This window comes from Arachis stenosperma, chromosome 10 (assembly GCF_014773155.1).
Source record: "Arachis stenosperma cultivar V10309 chromosome 10, arast.V10309.gnm1.PFL2, whole genome shotgun sequence".
NCBI classification, from domain to species: Eukaryota; Viridiplantae; Streptophyta; class Magnoliopsida; order Fabales; family Fabaceae; genus Arachis; species Arachis stenosperma.
The window spans coordinates 19,794,344-19,816,908 of NC_080386.1; the positions used below are offsets into that span (position 1 = coordinate 19,794,344).

Here is a 22,565-nt window from a genome sequence, read left to right on the forward strand (position 1 = left end):
TATATATATATATATATATATATATATATATATATATATATATATATATAGTAATTGTTAATTTAGTAAGGAAAATTATAAATAAAATTTAGAATATTGTTTCACATCCAATAACTACAAATTTGATAAGTTAAAAGGTTCAATAGAAATAATTTTTTATGTAATTATCTTTAGTTTTTTATTTAAAACATAATGTATTTTCTTATTATTTTGGTGTAGAGTTTAAGGATATTAATTAAGATTTTTTATTTAGGATTAATGTATATAATTTAGACTTTGTAGCTTAGGATTTTAGATTTAGGATTAGGATTATTGTATATGATTTACGATTTGGGAATTAGAATTTAGGATTTAGAATTTATAAATTACGGTATTTATGGAGTTTAGAGTTTATTAGATTATGATCTAGTATTTATGTTGTTACGGTTTAGGTTTTAATTTAAGAAGTTGAGGATTTTAGATTTAAAGTTAAGAGTTTAATGAATATGATTGAATGTTTAGGATTTAGGATTCAAGATTCAAAGAAATTAGTGTTGAGAGAGTTTAAAATTTATACTTTAGGATTGAAGTTTGAAGGTGAGAGAGGAAATTTATTGTTTAAGGACGAAATTTAAAAATTGAATAGATTTAAAATTTTAAATATTTAAAAATTATGACCTTAATTTAAAAAAGAATTATTTCAATTAAAATGTAAGTAGATATTCATTAAACCAACTAAGAATGATTATAAAGTATCTAACGAAAATATAAAAATATATTTAATTTATTGCGTTAATTAGTTTCATTAATATATAATTGGATAAAGTTTGCATTAATTAAATTAAACGAATTTATAGTCAGTATTGTGCAGTTAATGTTGTTAAAAATGGTGCGGGTGAAATATTTTTAACTGTGACTATAGTCTCCGTTGGGTATAAATTATTTTTATAATTAAGTTTAATTATTATTTTTTATCTTTCCCATAAGTTATTTTTGATAATATTAATGTATAATTTGTAAATATCAGAAATCGATTAATGATTTTATTAAATATCAAGGTTATAAAAATAATAAAAAAATAGAAATAAAATACAATAAAAAAATAAAATAAATTAAACCTTTAAACCCTACAAATTTCGATAATCATCGTGTTTGTCGTGCAGGGGCGGACTAGGCAGGATTTGATTATGAAGTTGTTATTAAAGAATAGGTGTAAATGGTTGCAAGACTTTCCCATTCGTTTGTTGCTGCAGATTTAGGGTAAGGTTAAGGTTGGGGGAGTGATTGGAGTGTTGGGTATTTTTGTTATTTTTTTATAAAAATCTAAACGGCACCGTTTTAGCTCATGCTATTACTCTTCTTTTTATTTTTGAATTCTCATTTTCTTTTGATGCCCAAAAAGCTATATGATTCGCAGACTTCCTGAAAATTTTGTCATTCTTTTTCAAATAAGTGCTCCAAATAATAACAATGAAACTAAATTGACTAACATTCTATCACGTAACCTTACAGCCATTCAACTCTATATCAGCCAGTTCCACAATAATGACACAGTAGCGCCTTTCCTTTCTTCCAACAGCCCAACATCATTGAAAATACTCATGTAGCATAGAGGAACTTGACATATTCCCGATAAGAAACTCAACTATTCCCACACAGCAAGCTTCTCTTCGCTTATATGCACACCATACACCAAGGTAACCGCAGAAATAGAAATTATTCTTTGTTACTTTCCTGTTGTATAGACAACATTGTCTCTTCTTTATAACAATTACTCAACCTAAACATGATATCATCCCATGTTATTAATAAACCTCCAGAAGCACACCTTCCGATCCAACAAATTCTAAACCCACCGCATCATTACCCCAAAATTGTACTAAATCAAATTTTGTAATCACCTCGTGCACCACTATATTCTCATCGTCTAAATCTGAATGCTGCACTCCATCACCCTTCATCAGATATATGCTAACATGCTGCCTACCAATGCCGTGCAAACTAGCGTGGATCTTATTAACGACACTTGGTGGAATGTTTTCCTCTGCTGTACAATTCGAACGATTCTTCGCACCTCCGCCATTCTCCTTTCTGGCTTTATTCTGCTCGTCGGGTGTATGAGATGATTCACGCTCCTCCCTGTCCTCTACGCCATCAAACTGAGCACGAACACCATGAACGGTTGGAGCAGTTGGAGATTGTACTGGAGCGACAACGAGAGACCGAACGAGCTCCAAAAGGGAAGTCCGACGACGATGGGATTCAGAAGGACCAATAGACAACCTTTAAGCCGACCTCTGAGGTCGGAGAGCTCATGTCGATTGGGAAGATATTCCCAATCCGGGGTGAAGATCCTTTCACGGAAGAGATTTCACATCTGACGCGTCAGATGGAATTCGTAGCAAAACTTTCTCAACAACGTTAACTAAAGCGGCAACGAAGTGGTTTGACATTTTTCAACCTAAGTCTATAACTTGTTTCGCCGACCTTGCTAGGAGTTCTTTTACTCGATTATTCATCCAGAAAGATAAGATCAAACACGCTCCAAGCCTTTTAGGGTTCAAGTAGGAGGTCGGACAAACCCTTCTAGCTTTTGTTGAAAGCTTCAGCAAGACCTGCTTAGAGATTCCAAATTTGCCTACCGAAGCTGCCATCATGGGAAGTAGCTGATGGCCTCAAAGAAGTATGTTCTCTTAATCCATGTTGAAGAGGTACTCGACCCCCTGTATGAAGTACAAGAATGACCGAAAAAGTACATCATGGTGGAGATGAGTGGCCGGCTAAGAGAGCCTGTCCCAAAACACGTGTTCGTGGTGTTCTGGACGGAAAAGGCATTTTTTTGTACAAATTAAAGCAATTCCGCCGGTATTGTGTCGGACGTCATGTGAGTTTATTACGTTTACTTAATCTTCAATTCTAATATATGATTTACTTTTATCTAATTTATTTGGAAAAGTATATGGAACCAACTAATAATCAGCCAAGAATAGAACAACATAATTAATTATAATTAATTTTATTAATTTATAATTTAATTTGTTTTTTAAATTATTGTTGACCACGTTCAAAACATAAGGGAAGATACGCTAGTGATAGGAGAGAATCACGGAACAGTTCATTAGTTAGTTCCATATAATTAATTATATTTTATTAATGCGTAACACATGAAACATAGAAATCATATCCAAAACCATCCAATTTACAAGAAAAAGAAACATCCGTGTGTCTATCAGTAGCAACATCCCGTTAAAGTCACCGGTGCCTCTGATTTACTAGTTGGCTGATTCTTGGCTTATATAGAGTTGGTTCCCTAGCATTGTTGAATTTATTTATACTTGTAGTTATCAATTCTCTCGTTCTTAAATTAATTATATTTTTATTTAACAATAGTTATAACTCACTTATTTTTTGGTCTTCATAATTACATTACATTACATGTAGTAGTGTTATTTTCCAATAAATACTTGTAGTATATAATAGTATAATGGATATAAACTAATTAAGAAATTATTGAAATTTAAAAATAATAGTTATTTTATTATAAAAACAAGATAAAAATATGTATGATAGCGTAAGAATAACAACATGATTATTATTCTTGGACCATATTATTTCATAGTTGGTTGATATTCTTAAAATATTATTGAAAAAATGTATTTTTAATTTTAATTTTAAACTTTTTATTAATTTTATTTTTTATTTTTGTAGCCACTAGTATAAAACACATACTGAAAGATAAATACACGTTGAAAATAAATTAAACCACACATATATTTATACACAAATACAATAGTGGCTGATTTTAGTTGCTAATTTCTATGTAAAAAAATTATTTGTTGATAAGAATATGCTCCCAATATATGAAGAAATATTTGCTTAAACAAAAAACAAATAAATAAAGGGGGATGCAGCATTAAGAGAAAATAAGAAATATCTACAAACTTATTACTGTGGGTGACGAGAACATAATTGGACAACTGAAGCACGCAATAGGATTCGGTGTTCACCTCAGGGTCGTTTCAGCGTCCATCATAATCCTGCAGTGTTGACTGTCACCAAAGAGAGAGAGAGAGAGAGAGAGAGTAGAGAAGTGGAAATAAATTTCCACGTGAATAAAATTTTGGCTTTATTTATTTATTTATTTATTTATTTATTTATTTATTTATTTATTTATTTATTTTCTTTTTGAGTAGAACTAAATGTTTAGGCTCATTTTTTTGTTATGGAAAAGATATTGGGATAGTGCAATGAGATGGAGATATACAAAAAAATTGCACTGGTATGGTGTCAGAAAAAAATGCAAGCTACGTTTTATGCTTTTTTTCTTTTTTTTTTCAGCAATTTAAATAAACGCAAGCTGCGTTTTATTGTTTTAAAGGTTTTCAAAAAAATTTTTAATTTTGGTTGAGCCGAAACGCAACCTGTGTTTAGTGAGGGTTGTATATTTTTTTTTAAATAATAAAACCCAGCTTGCGTTTTTATCAGTTTGGAAGCCTTTTTTTTCGAACAAAGAAAACGCAGGTTACGTTTTTTGTGCGTCAGAAATTTTTTTCAGAAAGCCAAAAACGCAGGCTGCGTTTGTTAAAAAAATATATTTTAAGCAAGAGTCCAGCCTATAAATACGAAGCAGGATCCATTCAAAATGCTTCATTCCACTTCTACTCCTCCTTTTCTTCTTTCTTTCATATATGTAACAGTTCTGAATGTTTTGGGGTGTCAAAAAAATCGAGATAGGTGGGGTTGAAGTTATGAAAGGTATTGCAAATTTGCGAGTGTATTATAACGGTGATATTATACCAAACACACGTGAAGGAGTGACTTTTGTTTATGAATGTCCGTTGTCATTTGCTATACCGTGCACCATGAGTTTTGTGGAGTTGCAAAATGGTCTTTGTGATAACATACAAAATAACATTTCGAAAAGGGCGACCAACATTTTATACAGAAATCCTGTACAAGTATTTGGTGGGCTGATACAGTTTCAAATAATGCCCATCACGGACGATGCTAGTATGTAGCAGATGTTCTGTATTTATCAACAAACCCGATTTTACATGCCGACGATAGAGCTGTACGTTGAGTTCGAACAGCATTCAAGCCTGAATGTAGTCGGCGAGGAGGTCGATGTTGATGATTGCGGGGACCTAGATTGGGAAGAAGATAACAACGATAGTGAAGAGGAGTTTGAAGCCAACTATGAAGTCGATGATGAAAACGATGACGGAGACTTGGCAGGCAATTCGTCGATGCAGAATGAAGTGGAATTGATTGTAAGCTAGCACCTGTTTGATGTTCTATCTTTTATGCGGACTCTGGATCTCGAAGCCATGCATTTCCCGAAATTTCCTGAGTATGCGAATATGTGTATGTTATGATTATTAATTCAAGTTACCACTAGTGTGCATTTTATTTGCCTTGTCTGACTGATGGTGGTGCGCATGTCATAAGTGAAGGCAACACTATGGCAGAAGATGGTGAGTTTAGTGTCGGAATGGAATTCGCCTCTAGAGAGTCAGTAAAAATTTGTCGCAACAACAATAACAACAACAACAACAGTAATAATAATAATAATAACAACAACAACAACAACAACAACAACAACAACAACAACAACAACAACAACAATAATAATAGTAAAATACAATACCGTCGCGCAAGTAGAATACCAACATCGAAGAGCTCATTGCGCGGTAAAGGGGCCATGAACGACATACGCTCCCACGCCCAAACAAAAAGCAGAATAAGTGGCCCATCCATTTTTTTACAGTTGTATCATAATGCACGACACAACGATCTGTATAAATGTTCCAGACTAGCTGCCCCCCAACTGTATTTCGAAATTCGATGAAAATCTTGAAGTAGAGGCAAAAATTTTGAGTTCAAATACGTGGTAGACTTATCTGGAAACACCACTGTACCAAGCATGCAGAAAATGTGAGCCCTAATGTACTGCTCAATAGACTCTTGCGTGTCACACGGTTCAATGTCTTTGCACCGCCGGACTCATGCAAGATTTACCTTGCCCAAGACATGATCGTTCGGACCCGGCTGCCGACCAAAACAAACAATGCAATTATCCACCAAAAACTGGTAACTGCTATCTGATCTACCCGTGACGGGTTCTCTGTTAACCTGGAGGCCAAGTATATGTATCACGTCCTCCAGCGTCACCGTCACCTCGCCCACTGGAAGGTGGAACGTGTGGGTTTCTGGTCTCCATCGTTCCATTAAGGCACTTAAGAGTGCAAAATGACCTCTCATTCGCCTATTCGCGAAACATGTTGAAACCCAGTTAATGCTAGTGTCGCAGCAGCTCTCTCATTAAAGGTATCCGGCGGATCAAATTTTTTAGACAACAAATTTCTGATCGCCTGCAAAACGAAAGATAATATTTATTCCAATTAACAACAACAACAACAACAACAACAACAACAACAACAACAACAACAACAACAATAATAATAATATGGTTACTGCTAAGGATAATAATAACAATAATCATAATAACTACTATTATTATTATTACTGCTAATAATAATAATAATAATAATACAGTTACTACTAATGATAATAATAACAATAATCATAATAACTACTATTACTACTACTACTACTACTACTACTACTACTACTACTACTACTACTACTACTAATAATAATAATAATAATAATAATAATAATAATAATAATAATAATAATGATAATAACAATAATAATAATAATAACAATAATAATAATAATATTGCAACTAACAATAATAATAATACCGATAATAATAATAAAAATAACAATAAAACAGTTCAAATAAAATCAAATAAAATAAAAATAAATATATTTATTTATCACAAATTTTGAAAAAAAAACTTACCCATGGAAGATTATCCAAATACTCAATAATATGTTCTTCAAGTGACGTAAAATCGCGAACCATTTTATTTTTTTATGAACTATCTTAATCCCTAAATCTTCTACTCTTCTTCTTCTTCCCCCACTTTTTCCAACTTCTCAGCGCACCACCCTCCCCTCTTGCAATGCAATGTCCCGCATAATGGAACCCACCATCATCTTTTTTTTGCCCCTCTTTGTTGCTTCTCCTCATGCAATTTTTATTATAAATGCACACTCAACATCTTCCTTCGAAACGTGTCACGCATGCAGCATAGCTCCCTGACAATCGCATCCTGCGATTAATGTCTGCCTGCTGACAAACGCAACCTGCGTTTGTGGAGCTCCAAGCAGTCAACACACAGTAGGTGTCTGTCTCCAAGCAGGGAGCTACGACAGGTTGAGAAGCTTGGCTGTCCGATACTGACAAACGCAACTTGCATTTTATTGTTGCAGCTTTTGTTTTTTTCTATCTCAGCCAAAACGTAACATGCATTTTTCAGGTTACTGGCTGTGGCAGATCCACATCTCAAGATTACACGACATGCACCCGTTAAGCTGCATATTACCATTTTTCCCTCCATTAATAAAATAATTTCTGTAAAAAATGAGCTTATCCACAGGGGTATCGTATTTTGTTTATTAATTACGTCATTGTAAGTAATATTTAATTCACTACTACCATAAATACTTTAATTTCTAAACGAACCCTTTACTACCAACACTAAAAAATTAATGATATCATTTTCAAAGTTGCTCATGATCACTATTTCCGAAACTTGTCGTTATCAATTAGGTATTGGACTTATTAAAATTATTTTTTTATTATTATTAAGTATCAAGACCAACTATTACGTTTAAAACACAGGGAAAAAAATTATTTACTCTAGGCAAAAGATCAAAGTTAAACATTTAAGTGGCTAATAATAAAAAAGTTGTATTCATCCCGTTAAAGCTAAAGTTATTGTTAATGTTGATACTGACACGAAAAAACTTAATAGGAGATTTTCACGGTTTACTTTACTTGACGTGGCTATATATCCAGTGTTTGGCTTTTAGATAAAAAAAGAGAAGTCCTCTTTTACAGTAAGTTGTACCCACCAGAAATTTTTTTGTGAAAAGCAATAACCATGGACATTGGAAAGTACAAGCTTTATGCTGTTTGGAGGGGACGAATTCCTGGTATCTATACATCTTGGGAGGACTATAAAGAACAAGTTAACGGGTTCAAAGATGCCAAGTTCAAGGGTTTCCGCCTCCAGAGAGATGCCCAACATTGGTTGGGAGTGGTAGATCCACCATTGCCACCTCCCCCACTTCCGGAGATTCATTCTCGAGTTTATCCTCCGATGGGTCTATTGTAGCAACCGTTCTCTCTATCCATACAGTTCAACAGCATGCAAGTTGGCCCAACATTGGGAGAGTCATTATAGTAGGCAGTCGTTCCTTGTTCTCAGACACCACTAGGTAGGGGCCAAGTTTTGGTATGGTTACACCTCGTGGTTTTTTTTTTTGGAAATTCCCATTGCTTATGATGATGAATGACTTTGGGTGTTTGTGATGGTCATCGTGGTCCAGGACCGAATATTGTTCCGGATACATGTTCGAATCAGTTTGTATTGGTTGAAGACATGGAAGTGTATCTCATTCGTGTGTGTTGTCAGCTGAAGTTTGAATATCCGGTCTTTAGCAGGAGAGAGTTTTTTTCCGACAATGGAGAGTTGCTTCATGGCTATTGGGTCACACTGCAATCCTAACAACGCGACATTAACTGGATCGTTATGGGTGGGTTCTCACCGGATGAGGGGAACACAAGGCAGGACGCGTCGTTCAAAATGTTGAGGAAGGTGTTACCTTTGGTTGGAAAGGAAATCCATGACTACAACTACAGGATCGTGGCAGACTTGAGAGTTTGGGTGGAGGAACTGGAATGGCAATTATCAAAACCAACATACCAGCGAATCCAGGATCTCGAACAGGAGAATCAAAAGCTTAAGTCTGATCTTGAGAAGTTTAACGAGTTATTCGAGACTTGAATGGAGGGATGACTATGGTAGCAAGTTTCTATTTTGACATTTTACCAGTTTAGTGTTAAGTTGGTCCTTTACTATTGTCATGTTTAGTAGTTACTCCTGTTTATGTTTTTCTGTTGTTAACGTCGACGGTGACTCTTGTAATGTCGTGAACGGTGATCTTGCTGTCAGTTTATTCTGCTTTCCACTAACCTACAAGGATGGTTCATTAACTAATTATGAAAATGTTAACGTTGATTACTTATTTTACGGTGGTTCGGTCTGTAACTTACATTTATTCTAATTTAATTTATTTAAGTTGACTATTCATAGGAATAGTAAAGCTAGGCATGCTGCTGCAAAAATAGGGATGTAAGAGTACGTGCCCTATTAATTAATGTATTTAACTTACCGAGTAAGTAGACAGTCAAATCAACTATTTCGTAATTACAAAATTTTCTAAAACTGATGACGTTAGGGGTTTAGGCAATGGAACTCCTTGTTATAGACGCAGTTGTTGAGTTATTTTTTTAATTATTTGAACTAGTTTTCTAACCATAAACTAAGGTATAGTCTGCTGCCAATGCTATAGGGTTTCATTTACCTATTTGATGAGAAGGGAGGAGGTGTTTGTCCTATCTTGTCAAATAGATATGAAGAGGTGTGTAGATATGGTGGGAAAAATTTCTGTCTGGTTGGATAAAGAGAAAGGAAACCCGTCGTTGCAGTTGACATTAGAAATAGGAATGAGTAAGTTTACTCGTCTTGTGCATTGTCCCACGAAGTAAATACGCCGACACACTGCTCCCTTTGGTCCATTAGGCCCGAACACCAGAGAAGCCCAACTATAACAAATCAAAAGATGGGGTTTACTATGCATTCTAAGATGCAATTTGGGCCGAAGTTGAACACAAAAGGTGAATACACTTATCAGTCGCAGATGTTTGAGTAGCCACACGTGTGTGATATTTATGGACTGCAATATAAAAGGGAATCGTATCAAGCACACTTCTTTCCTCACCTATTGTACCCCCATCTATTGTTGCCTTGATCGTACTGTACATGATGGAGTTACCAAAAGATGAGAGCATCGAGAATGCAGTAAAGCGTCGAAGGAGAACAACAAAGGAGGAATCGATGGAGCGGGTGACCACCGTCGATGATGCAGTCAGCAGTGTCGATGATCAGACAAAGATTTGAGCACGTTTTTGTGTTTCAGCAAAAGTTTTTTTATCATATATTTAGTATGAGTTGCACACGGAAATGATGACATGCTTCCCTTATATTGTCATTATTTAGAAATAGTTAACCGAAGATGACATGATTTTGGGGATCCTGAAGACACAAGCAAACCAAATACAGGCCCTAACCGCAGTCGTGGCACAGCATGGTCGGGTGCTGGAACTTCTCACATCTTTAAATATACCTGCGGCTGGTGACAAGAAACCAATCATAGACTTGAACCTAAACTTGGATGCCAATGGAGGAGTGGATATTTACGCAGGCGATGCAACACAACAATCGCGGATGAAAGAGGTAGCTAACACCGAGACGCTCCCAAGTGAAGCTCCGACGCGCCAAGAGTGTCCTCCACCAAAACCAAATGACGTTGTCCAATGTATGTCGGCGCCACCGGCTACAAGGATGGGCAAGGTCAATAAGGGAGCAGTGACGAACGGACTTTTGACGGTTTAGAAATTCACAAATAAATCCTCGTTGAAAGTATAGCTTCTAAACCAACAAGAATCCTTTCGTACAAAAACTTGTTTGTCACTTACGCAAACTCAATAAAAATAAACCGAAGTATTTAAACCTCGGGTCGTCTCTCAAGAAATTGCAGGGAGGTGTAGTTATTATTAGTTATGGGATTGTATCTTTTTGGGATTTTGGATTAAGGAGCAAGAAAATAAAATGGCAAGGAAACAAAATAATAATTAAGAAAAGTCTTAGCAAGGATTGATAATTAGAATTTCTATCCTTATTATCAATGTCAGTTGTAAATGGTAATTGCCTTTTACTATCACTTGGCTAACCTCTAACAATTGAAGGTAAGTCAAGTAAGAACATTAACTTGAATTCATAAGGCCTAATTAAAGACTAGAGTAGTGAATCTCAAGCCAACTAGCTAGTTTCAATCACCAACCAACAAGAGATTCTGACAATTCAAGAGTCTCTAATCACTCAATCTAAGCTAAGAACATAAGAAGCTAATTTAAAATCCTACCAAGCATTTTATCAAACACTTGGAAGGCAAAAAATAAAAACATTAAATAGAAAGAAGCATATAAACCTGAAATACCTCAAATTGCATTAATAAAAGAAATCAAATCTAACATGAGAATTCATAAATTAAAGTGATAGAATAAATAAAAGTAGAAGAGAAACTAAAGTAAAGGAACATTGAACCTGGAATTGGGAAGAAATAAACCTAAAACTAATAGAAATCCTAAATCCTAAAACCTAGAGAGAGGAGAGAGCCTCTCTCTCTAGAAACTACATCTAAAACCTAAAATTGTGTGAATGAAAAGTTGTTTGATGAATGAATCTGATTCCCCCACTCTGCAACTTCTATTCTATGTTTTTTAGGCCAAAAACTAGGTCAAAAACAGCCCAGAAATCGCCCCCAGTGATTTTTGAAATGTCCAGCACGTGGCTCTGTCACGCGTGGATTGAACTTTTGCCAGGTCACGCGTACACGTGATCTACGCATGCACATCACCTAACAGCCAGGAAACTATGACAAATTATATATCGTTGCGAAGCCACAGATGTTAGCTTTCCAACGCAACTGAAATTGCCTCATTTGGATCTTTGTAGCTCAATTTATGATCGATTGAGGGCGAAGAGGTCAGACTGGACAGCTCAGCAATTCCTTCAATTTCTTGTATTCCTTCCACTTTTGCATGCTTCCTTTCTATCCTCTAAGTCATTCCTGCCCTATAAACCCTAAAATCACTTAATACGTATATCAAGGCATCGAATGGTAATGAGAGAGGATTAAAATAAGCTAAATTAAGACTAAAGAAACATGTTTTCAATCATAGCACAAAATCAGGAAGGAAAATGTAAAACATGCGATTTCTATGAATAAATGTGAGATTAGTAGATAAAATTCACTCAATTAAGCACAAGATGTACCACGAAATAGTGGTGCATCAAGCAGTTAGTACTCACCCTCCAGCATCACAACTCAACTTAAAGGTTTGTAGTCCTCCAACCACATTTTTTTTTCAGCTTATTGTTGCCTTATTTTTTTAAAGAAATTATCAGTCGTTTATATATATATGTATATAATTTCATATATATGTATATAGTTTCCTTAATGTTAGGGAAAGCTATCCTTTAAAGATGAAGGAGAATCTTCACACAAACTCATTAGAAACATAAGGTCCACTGATCCTGGCTCTCCATGGACATTTTACACACATAGGAGTGTGGACATTAGGCCGGAGGAGACTCTAAAGGTACAGAAAACACTGCATGGAAACCCTCCATAGCTATTGTGTTATATGTTTAGCATCTACTTTCTCACATTTCTGATTTCTGTGGAAAGAAAGATTTGTTTTTGGTCCAGACAAATTTTTTTTTCGTATTGGTCCAAACTATAAATGTATGGGTTCATTTATCCTACCGAATATTTACCTCACTTTTTTTGGGCCGGCATACGTGGCAATTCGGATTGCATTTTTTTAAAACTATGTAGACCAATATTTGCATGCACAATTTGGTGAACATACTGTTTCAAGGCCCGATACTGCAACTTGGGCCACATGTGGCTTTATTTCAACCCAATTTCCTTCTCATAGTCCGATGGACTACTTTCCATTTTTTTTGTTGGGATCAATTTAACAAAACTCCAATTAGGAGATTTTTGGATTACACCGTGAACTATTTTTGTTTTGTTATGCAAACTGTGTTACCTCGGGACCATTGGGTCCTCTCTTAAATTTAAAATGTGTTGGGCTCGTATAATGAGAATTTTAATTTTTGTGATTCCAACACCTTTATGGATAAACAGTGCTTGGACCTATCATTCTGGCCCCCGCCAGGGATGCAGTTTGTTGGTCATGAACTCACTGTTGCGGCCTACATCTTTGCCAATGGCCTACAACCAAGGTGAGAAATTACCTTTTTGGGTCCTCTTGTTCCAAAGTCTCGATTTTTTTTTTGCGCATGAAAACTAGTTTCTCCACTAACAGCTCTTCTTTTTTATTTATGGCATTCTGGCAGCGAAATATTGGTGGAAAATGACCATTGCACTGGGAATCAGGAGGCCCTTTGGACATTACGTCCGGGAGAGGAGGTCGTCGACGACGTAAGTACCTTGAAATTTGAATTTCTCGCAACGTGTTTACATTCATTTTGAATACATCCGTTAATTGCTTGCGCATAATGTGTCCAACCCCTAGGTAATCAACCTTGTCGTGGCAATGATTTCATCAAATAAGGCTGAGAAATAAAGGTGGTGGCTTCCTACCACGTTTGCGGTGAGTTTGTTCCCCGATTAAACGGATTTTAGCGAAAGGTGGACTGCTCTCGAATGACCATTAAACTACTTCCTAATTTTTTTTGTTGCCAATGATGTTTTTAGCAGTAAATAGCGATGAGCCCAGGCTGTCATTGCAAGTCAACCTTGGATTACATCATTGCTAAGTACATGGGTTTTGCCGACAATCTACTGAAGGCGAGCCTTCTCACACCACAAAAATTTACTAACCAAATAAACTGTCATCATAATTAGAATCTCAGTGGCTAGTGTCCGTGTCGGTGCAGATTTACGTTCCTCTTCACATGGGACGCCACTGGTATTTGATGATTGTTGACATGTGGGATCAAAATTTGATTTATTTGAATTCATTGAAGTCTAGTGACGAGCGACAGGCTCGAATAGACCAAATGCTGGAAGTTGTGCGTTTTTCTCACCACTGATTCTCGTCTAATCATGCAGTCTCTTTTTTTATATTATTGGCTTCGATATTTTGTTTATTTCTTCAATGACCTATTTGCCTGATCAACAATATGCAAAATTTGTTCCCCACAACTTCATAATTTTTAAGCTTGATGCCATACATGATTCTGACCATTGTATCTCACTTATTACTGTAGGCTCGTTTGCTTGAGTTATTGTTGTCTGACATATCGGCATACGAGTCTAAGACCACTGTTCCGAAGTGTCTATCAAAATTTAGGATCCATAAGCCACACATTCTCAATAGGCTGCGGACTCGTATGTTGTCAACTCTTTGAAATGTTCCATTCTGCCATGCTTACTTTATTCATTATAAGTCCCTCGTGTTTGCAGCATGGACTGCGGGATTTGGGTTGCAGAGTGGATAATCGAATATGATTTATGGGCATCGTACGACCTTCAGGTGAGATAATTAAATGGTTCAGGGAATGGTTTCTATCTTGTATATGATTTAGGTTGAAGTTTATTCGGTCATAATGAGCCTATATATATTACCATTGTGCGTTCTAGTTTCAAGAAATCAACGACACTTCTAGAATGACCATTGCTGTTGATCTAGTTATGGGTGACCACAACCCAATCTCCGAAGAAGTTCAATAGAAGGCCGTTCAATTTTGGGACAAGAACATGATTTGTTCATACATGAAAGGAGTTAGACCAAGAAAGAGGACCCGTAGCCCTGCGGGACCACTTAGTCCCTAAATTTCATGTGGATCATATGACAACATTTTTTAGGTGTTCGAATGCTCTTTCAAATGCAGTAATGGATCTTTGGGTTGATGAATTAGACTGCGTTCATAACTTTATCGGTGTGCCCTTTTTTGCTCAAGATGAACGAAGCGCAATTTGGGTTGAAAGATTGGTCATGTGACCGTACTTGTCGAGTTAACATTTTTTGGCATTAAATGCATAAAATGAAATATGGGTCGCCTAAATTTTTTGTGTCCATAGTTGATGGTGATAAATTTTTTGCTCTTAAATTAGTGGACTCTATTGTACCCAGAAAATAATATTATTGTATGGCATGTTGTGAATTTTCCTCAATAGATAGATGTTCTAAATGAAATGTTACCCCATATTTCATTCACTACACTTGTCCATGCCGAATACATGGCGTTCAACATGGGCATACTAAGGTCGGCATGAATGAGTATGTTTAAGGTTAGATTTACTAGTTACCCTGAGTCACGGAAAACATGCCCCATAATATGGTAGATTTTTTGTTGCATCGACTCATTTTTACCACTAATAAAGCCTGTTACTACAAGTCACTTAATAACCTAAACACCCCCTTTACTTCATAAATATTGAACCAATTTAATTCAGGACCGCTTGTATAATAAGGCAAAGAGAACACGCCTGGTTAAAACATATGAGTCTAACTTATGATCACGGTCGGTTGACAAATAATAAGGATAATAGACTAAATGGAAGTGGTCACGTGAGTATTTCTAAGACTTTGAATTATTTTTATCCTTACTATTGCTAGTGTTATTATTGGTTTCATTATTCTCATGTTATTGTTCAAGTTTCTGCACATGATAATTATAGTTCTTTCAACCACGAATGCAAGTCTAATACACACTCTTCATCCAATGTATGTACTCCAATAGAAAATACCTGGTCGCAATAGTTTTCCATAGAAAATGATATAATTTGTTTTCCAAATTTCCTTAATTGGTGGAACAAATAACATTTCATTGGCACTAAATTAGGCAGTCAGCCACCCAACCAATACTATACTCAAGCAAGGAGAGAAACTTACACTTTAGAAAACAAACAGTGTACAACACAGCTATAATATAATGAAACTAAATTCTCTAATGAAATCGATCTTCGGCTAACAATTATGATGGGAGCTTGAACCTAGTCTTGCACTGATATCAATTATTTGAGTCATCAGCTACACAAGTTAAAGTAAATATAATCACCACATTCGATTTGAAAATTTCTTATTTGGTGCCACTAGAACATAAGTGCAAAACTCAAATTTTTAACCAGGACAAACTTACCAAAACCACGTACCTGTGTTAGTAACTCATATGTGTTACTTCTCACATTCCTGTCACATTCCATAGTCTCACTACATGCAGTTACAATAGGTATTTCATCTTCTTATCTAATCTTCAAGCCTGATTCCTCTAAATCTACCTGCATAGCCAATTTGTTGGGTTTAGGATCACCCTTTTTGCCCTTGTCGAATCAGACCTACACGCCAATTAGGGAAATGAAGTCATCAATAGGAATATAAACTCATAATTTTTGAAACACATGAATGTACTTGCTACATTAAGAAAGGATATGCGGCGTTTTCACCCTTTCCGTTGGTGATGACCCCTCCGACCCTAAATTTGTTGTCTCAAAATCTTTGTTGTCTTCAGCTTTTGAAACAAAAGCACAGTCCGCATTGCAATGCCATTTTGTGTGCCCTATTTTTCGGCAACAGATGCAGCGCCTCTTCCGTTCGCCCTGCCTCCTAACACAAGGGGCACCCTTGGTCTTCACCACATCAGGGTCATGTAAATCAACCGTATCGTGTGCTTTCTTCTGACGGACATTTTCATGGCCTCTATCCAATTCCTAACACAGTGTATGGAAACCATTAAGCGCATGTGTGAACGACGATGGGCTCTTAGCTCCAACATATAGCATCCACTGTGTGGCTACATGAAGTGCACCAAGCAAGAAACCTCTTTCACTACCAACTTCCGTTATCTCGGCATATTTATCCAACGACTTTGCATCCTTGTGCCACCTCTTCAAAACCAGCCTTTCAGGAATTTGAGTCAAATGATCATGCTTCATTACAAAAAATATGTGACGACAAGGAATTCCCTTTTGGCTCCAAAAATTGCATCGGCACTCCATTTTCCTTGAAACCCTATCGTACAACACCATCATCTCTCTACCTGAGTCGCTGTATTCCTCCAATGTGTACACCATTGTAGTTGAATGTATAATCTTGGCTAAAAAATTAACTGCACCGACACCAACTATTTCCTTTTTCGCATCAACGAATATCTCCCATGTGTATACATCTACAGCATGCTTTTCAAGAGGATCCAAACAAGTTGTCATAACCGGCATCCCATGAAGTGATCTAAATTGTGCAAGTAATTCATTATTTCGATACTCTCGTACGACTAACTCCAAATTTTGAACCATATCAAGGAGACTGTGCCTAGACTTCAGAAAATTCTTCACGTATGCGTTAATGCCTTCGCAATGGGATGTTGTCTGAAAACCTGCACAGAACTTGTCTTGTAGATACACATTAGCCAACATCATCCTCTTCTGAAAAGTTTTTTTGGCCCAAAAACTGTTTTGTAACCCATACTCTTCAACGGCATCATCTCACTCAGCCTCGAATTCATCTATTTCCATATCTGAGTACAGCCACCGGGTGAAACATTGCCGCAGTTCCTCTTCCTTCACATTAGTGGGTACGTTCTTCTCCATATGCCAAGCACACAATCGATGTGTTATCTCTGAAAAAACAGACTTGATTGCAGCTTTCATCGAATCACAGACATCCGTGACTACAACTGATGGCTTCTTGTTACACATGACTTCCAACAAATTTTCCAGCAACCACTTATAAGACCAAACGCTTTCATCTAACATCAAGCCAAATCCAAATATTGTTGTCTGCTTATGGCTATTCACACCAGAAAATATCACCAGCAGTCTCCGATATTTATTTTTCTTGTAGGTGGAATCAAAGGCTAGAACATCCGCAAAGTATTGGTAATCAACTCTACTGCCACCATTGGCCCAAAACATATTGGCCAACATATTATCCTTACTAACATTATACCTAGCCATCGACATCGGATTGGCCCCCTCTTTTCCATCCAAATATACAACAGCAGCGTTAGAGTCCCCATAAATAATCTTTGCACGCTTAGCCTTGTTAATATAATTGTATGCATCCTTCTTAGTGAAGCCCATTAGAGAATAGCCACCAGCCTGTCTAGCCATATAACCCAGAATCTTAGACGTCGGAACACCATGAACCTGCATACCACATATTTGTGCCTTGGCAGAACAACTTATTTCTCTAAAATCCGTCATCATATGAACCATATATGCTGGAGTTAAACTCATGGTTATGATCCAATACTATTTTTCTCACCCTCCATATACCACTGAACACATTAAGGAAGACTAACAGCTTTGCCTCACAATTTGTGAGCGTTTTCAGTCTGTGACCTCTCTGCCTATCTAGCCTATCATAGTGATGACATTGTCTCAGGCCCGCTCTGTTACAAAAAAATCTCCTACGAATAACCCTTCCACTTTCATCTTTTCCCAAGTCACCCTTCCAAATACCAAAACTAAAACATTTTCTGAACCTCCTATAAAATTCATATGCTGCTTCATCGCTTCGGAATGCCTTACTCATTATCTCTTCCTTACTCAACTGCAATACATCTCCATAGTCACCGGCTTCTTCATCCAACATTTCATATCCACTATCAGCCGTTAAAATTTTCAATGAATTTTTGAGTTCAATAAATTCAACCATGAATACCCTGGAAGAAAACTTTCATCAAAATAAATAATAAAATTAACTGATCACTAAGACAGCAACAAAAAATCTCCTCATCAGTGTGATTGATTAATTCCGAATACAATACCAGAGTCGCAGAACATAATGTTTCCTGAACAACATCACACTATACTCACTAATCCACACATTTGCAGTACTTACCAACCCCAATACATGATATACCTGCATCTCTACGGATTAAGTCCACTTATCCTAATATCACTTCATTTTGACATATGATGAAAGCACACTACACTTACTCATCAACTTAAGCTAAAGATTTTTACAATCAATCATGCAACAACAACAACAATCTCTTTTTATTTCTAAAAAACTATTCTCAACCATTATTACCTCAGAAAAATATCTTACATCACAAATTATATGCATTACCAACAAATCTCCAATAACACTTATAAATAAAGAAAATTTGGCATCGATTTCATTTGCTTATTTTTCATCGCATCCTCTTTTCTAAACAAAAAACCTCCTACTCTAATTTAAACTTTTCTTCCACCTCACAACTCAAACACACCCTTGCATAAACATACAACCAACCATAATCTTCAACGTACAAAATACATGTGTTCTGTTGGAAAAATTTACCGACTTAAATGGCACAGACACTAATCAGCCCTGCCTCATTCCTTTCCCTTAATACCCTTCAATTTCTCAAGCCTTTTACCGTCAGCCTTCCCCCTCCTAACACCGATATAGAGTCTCGGTTACCCTAATTCTTTTAAAACTTCTTTCACATAGTAGTTATTATTATTATTATTATTATTATTATTATTATTAGACTGGGACTAAGCCCAAAGAGGGATAAGGCAGCATCCCAAACCATTTATTTTGAATAAATAACTCAGCTGCAAAAAATCTTATTAGGATTGAAATAAAAATAGCCAAAATATTTAATCACAATAATTAACACAACAAAATACTTATATCATTAATCTATTTTACCTGTTACAGTCTGCTATTTCTACTTTTGGTCAGAGTTGCTATTTTTTAGAAAAAAACTTGACACATGTCCACCAACCAACTTCTCCACGTTACTTCAGCATATAAGTAAAATTTTTCCTTTCATCACCATAGCACTGCCCTTATTATATATTTATTATTTTAATTTTATTATTTAAGAAAAGTATGTTTAATATTATTTTAAGAGTAAACATATTTAAAAGAGTAGAAAAAAGGGATTTTATTGTTATTTTTAATAAAAATAAGTTTTTTAAAATATTTTTGTGTTTTGCGGATATATCCAATGTAACATCCTAACTTTTGGCACGTCATGATCGCACTAAAAGTTCAGATGCTACCTACCTCTACTCCCTTAAATTTAGTACTATATTTATTTAATATTGAGTCTTTGCAAGTGCGACCTGGATTTTTTTTATTAATAAATAGAAAAGTCTTTACTTTAAACTACATAATCACATAATTATATCTATATAATAATAAATATATAGACTTATTCATAACTTCTCAAATACAAGTCATACCCCTCTAAAAATCAAAACAATAATTATCGAGGGAAAAATATAATAATTAAACCAAATTTATAAAATACAATCATACATAATAAACTTGTGGTTCAATCGTGGCTTCGTGCCAAAACTTCCTAAACCTGTCACTGAAAAGAAAATCTGTAGGAGATGAGAACATTGTCCTCGCAAGTTCTCAATAGGGAAGGGAATACCATCAAAGTAAAGAAATACTTGCAAATAGAATTAATTTTATTAGAGAAACAGTTTATTCTTGAAATAACCTTTTGGAAAAGCTTTGTGGAAAAAATTTACTTTAAAAAGTCGTAAAAAATTCCTTTAAGTTACAAATCAGTAAGGTGAATAGTTTAAAGAAATGAAAATGACCAAAGACGTGCCTAAGGACTTCCTACCCAACTTACATCGTTCACTCCTATCCAATATAAACATAAATCAAAATAATAAGGTAACACCTAGTCTATCCTACTTCAACCTCCATCACCACATATCAGAAATCACCCTCATCACGCCTCCACCAAAAAGGATATCTCAGATAAATATACACATCAAGGCAAACAAAGAGATCACAGGTAGAATTCAGGTACAATAAGTAAAACAAGATAAACATGGCTAAACAATTAGGCAAACCAAAACAAATACACACTCAGTCAAAACATACAAATACATATAATGTATGCCTATCCTATGGTTGATGAGCTCATATGTCAGTTATATAGCTAACTCGACATGTTCTAGTAGCTAACCATTGGACAGTCGTTATGTACGTGCATCCCCAAGCTCAAAAATATCTATGGAGAAAATCTCAAGCTCAAATTAATATATATGCATGCCCATAGGGCCAACCCATGGAGTTTAAGTGTCCAGTCACATCTTGCGACAAAAGGTCAACAGAGTATCGAGTATCAATCTGGAGCAAGTGATGGCAAGCCACTGCATCTACTGAGGAAAATTCGTGCCTCAGATAATTCAAATACATAAGCCATATGAATATTTCAATCATATTCATCAATATCCACATCATTCTCAATCATGTCTCATTCATCACAAATCTTGTCATCAATAACATAACTATCATCATCAATCAGAGTCATCATCCCACATCAATATAATCAATCGGAATCATCACCAAACCTCAATCATACTTAATCATTATCCTCTCTCTAAATCTCGAAATCATCATCAGGCCTCAATCAAAACCAATTGTCACTAACCACATCTTAATTTCAAGTATAACCTTCAAACAATTTACCAAAATTACCTCCAAGTCAGACATCACACAATTATCATCATATTCTTTAAAATAACTCTCTTTCTCTCAACTCCAATATTTAATTCCATTAAAACCTCAAACTCACTCTCCTATTCCCAACCTTTGAATTTATAATTAATTTACATTTTAAAATTTTTAACTAGTTAATCAAATCTCTTTTCGTTATTATTAAAAATCAAATAAGTTAAAATCACAATCCACCAAATCATAAAAATCTGATTCTCTTTAAATTCCTTAAAATTATTCAAGGCTTATCTCTTTTGATAATTAATTCAAACCAAACTCATTTTCAAAATCATAACCAAAACTTCTTCAAATTCTTAGAAAAATTCGGACAGCACCTCCCTTAAAAACTGGAGTTTGTCATCTATCACAGGTTTCCTCTTTTCAACCTCAACTCAACAAAACCAGCATTTCAAGTCAACATTTTCAAATCTGTCATGCAAGACCAATTATTATCGATTTCAATCAAAGAAAACAAAATCAACATATTCAATCCATTTCACCAAAAATTCAGAAATCAACCAATTCACCAACAAATATAACTTTTTAATCACAGCGAAAAATTATTTACATCATAGACATTTATTCATTTGCATTAGTTCACTAAACTCATCCGATATTCAAGCCCAAAATATTTTTAATTTTAAAAATAATCCCCTACCTCGATTAGCCAAGTTCGCATAAACTTATTGTGAAAATTTTCTTTCCTTTTAATTCATGGCAGCAGCAATAGCATTAATTCCCACAGGAACAGCAACAGCTCCGATGCCTCTTATAGTGACTGCATTATTATAAATTGTAATTACAATGGCTAAAATAGTTTCAAGAAACCCAAGATAGGGATACATACAAAAATTGAATTAGAACAAGCATGGCAAAGACAGTAAAACGTGTAAATAGACTAGAATCGAAGAAGATATCCGACCAGAATCATTAGAAATAGCTCCAGTGTCAGCTCCCAGCAGCAGAAGTACGGCGATGGCAGTAGCTATGGGAAAGCAGAACGATGGATTGATGAAGAATAGAAATCAAACCAGGGCATTCGTCCTAGCGGTAGTAGCATCACTCCGAGTGGTTAAGGCAGCGGAGACACCAACAATAATCAAAATAGTTGAACAAAATAGAAGCAGAACAGATTCAAGAAAGGAAGAAGCAGAGTTACCGGTGAATCTGTCCCGATTTCGGCGATGGTTGTGACTAGTGGCGGCATGTTCGATGGTGGCGGGACATCCCTCCTGCGACGGCAGCTACAACCCCATTTTCCTCCTTCTCTATCGAGTCATGTTTTAACGCTTCTCTTCCTCTCGCTTGGAGTAGCAACAGCGACCTCTTCTTCCCTATTCAGTTTCTCCCAGCGATGACAGTAGCTTCCATCAACGATAGCGGCGGC

The 22,565-nt window shown here is 35.7% G+C and overlaps 2 protein-coding genes across 2 annotated transcripts; both read right to left on the bottom strand.

Moving 5' to 3' along the window:
* Nucleotides 1-16,047: 16,047 nt before the first annotated feature.
* On the bottom strand, nt 16,048-17,133 carry LOC130956835 (protein FAR-RED ELONGATED HYPOCOTYL 3-like). Its single transcript, XM_057883799.1, has 3 exons — nt 16,513-17,133; nt 16,162-16,425; nt 16,048-16,053 (listed from the first exon to the last, which is right to left on the bottom strand). Exons 1-3 carry the CDS (start codon nt 17,131-17,133, stop codon nt 16,048-16,050), a joined length of 891 nt encoding a protein of 296 aa, XP_057739782.1.
* Nucleotides 17,134-17,199: 66 nt separating this feature from the next.
* On the bottom strand, nt 17,200-18,586 carry LOC130956836 (protein FAR1-RELATED SEQUENCE 5-like). Its single transcript, XM_057883800.1, has 3 exons — nt 18,486-18,586; nt 17,981-18,380; nt 17,200-17,862 (listed from the first exon to the last, which is right to left on the bottom strand). The coding sequence occupies exons 1-3, from the start codon at nt 18,584-18,586 to the stop codon at nt 17,200-17,202; spliced, it is 1,164 nt and encodes a 387-aa protein (XP_057739783.1).
* Between the last annotated feature and the right edge of the window lie 3,979 nt (nt 18,587-22,565).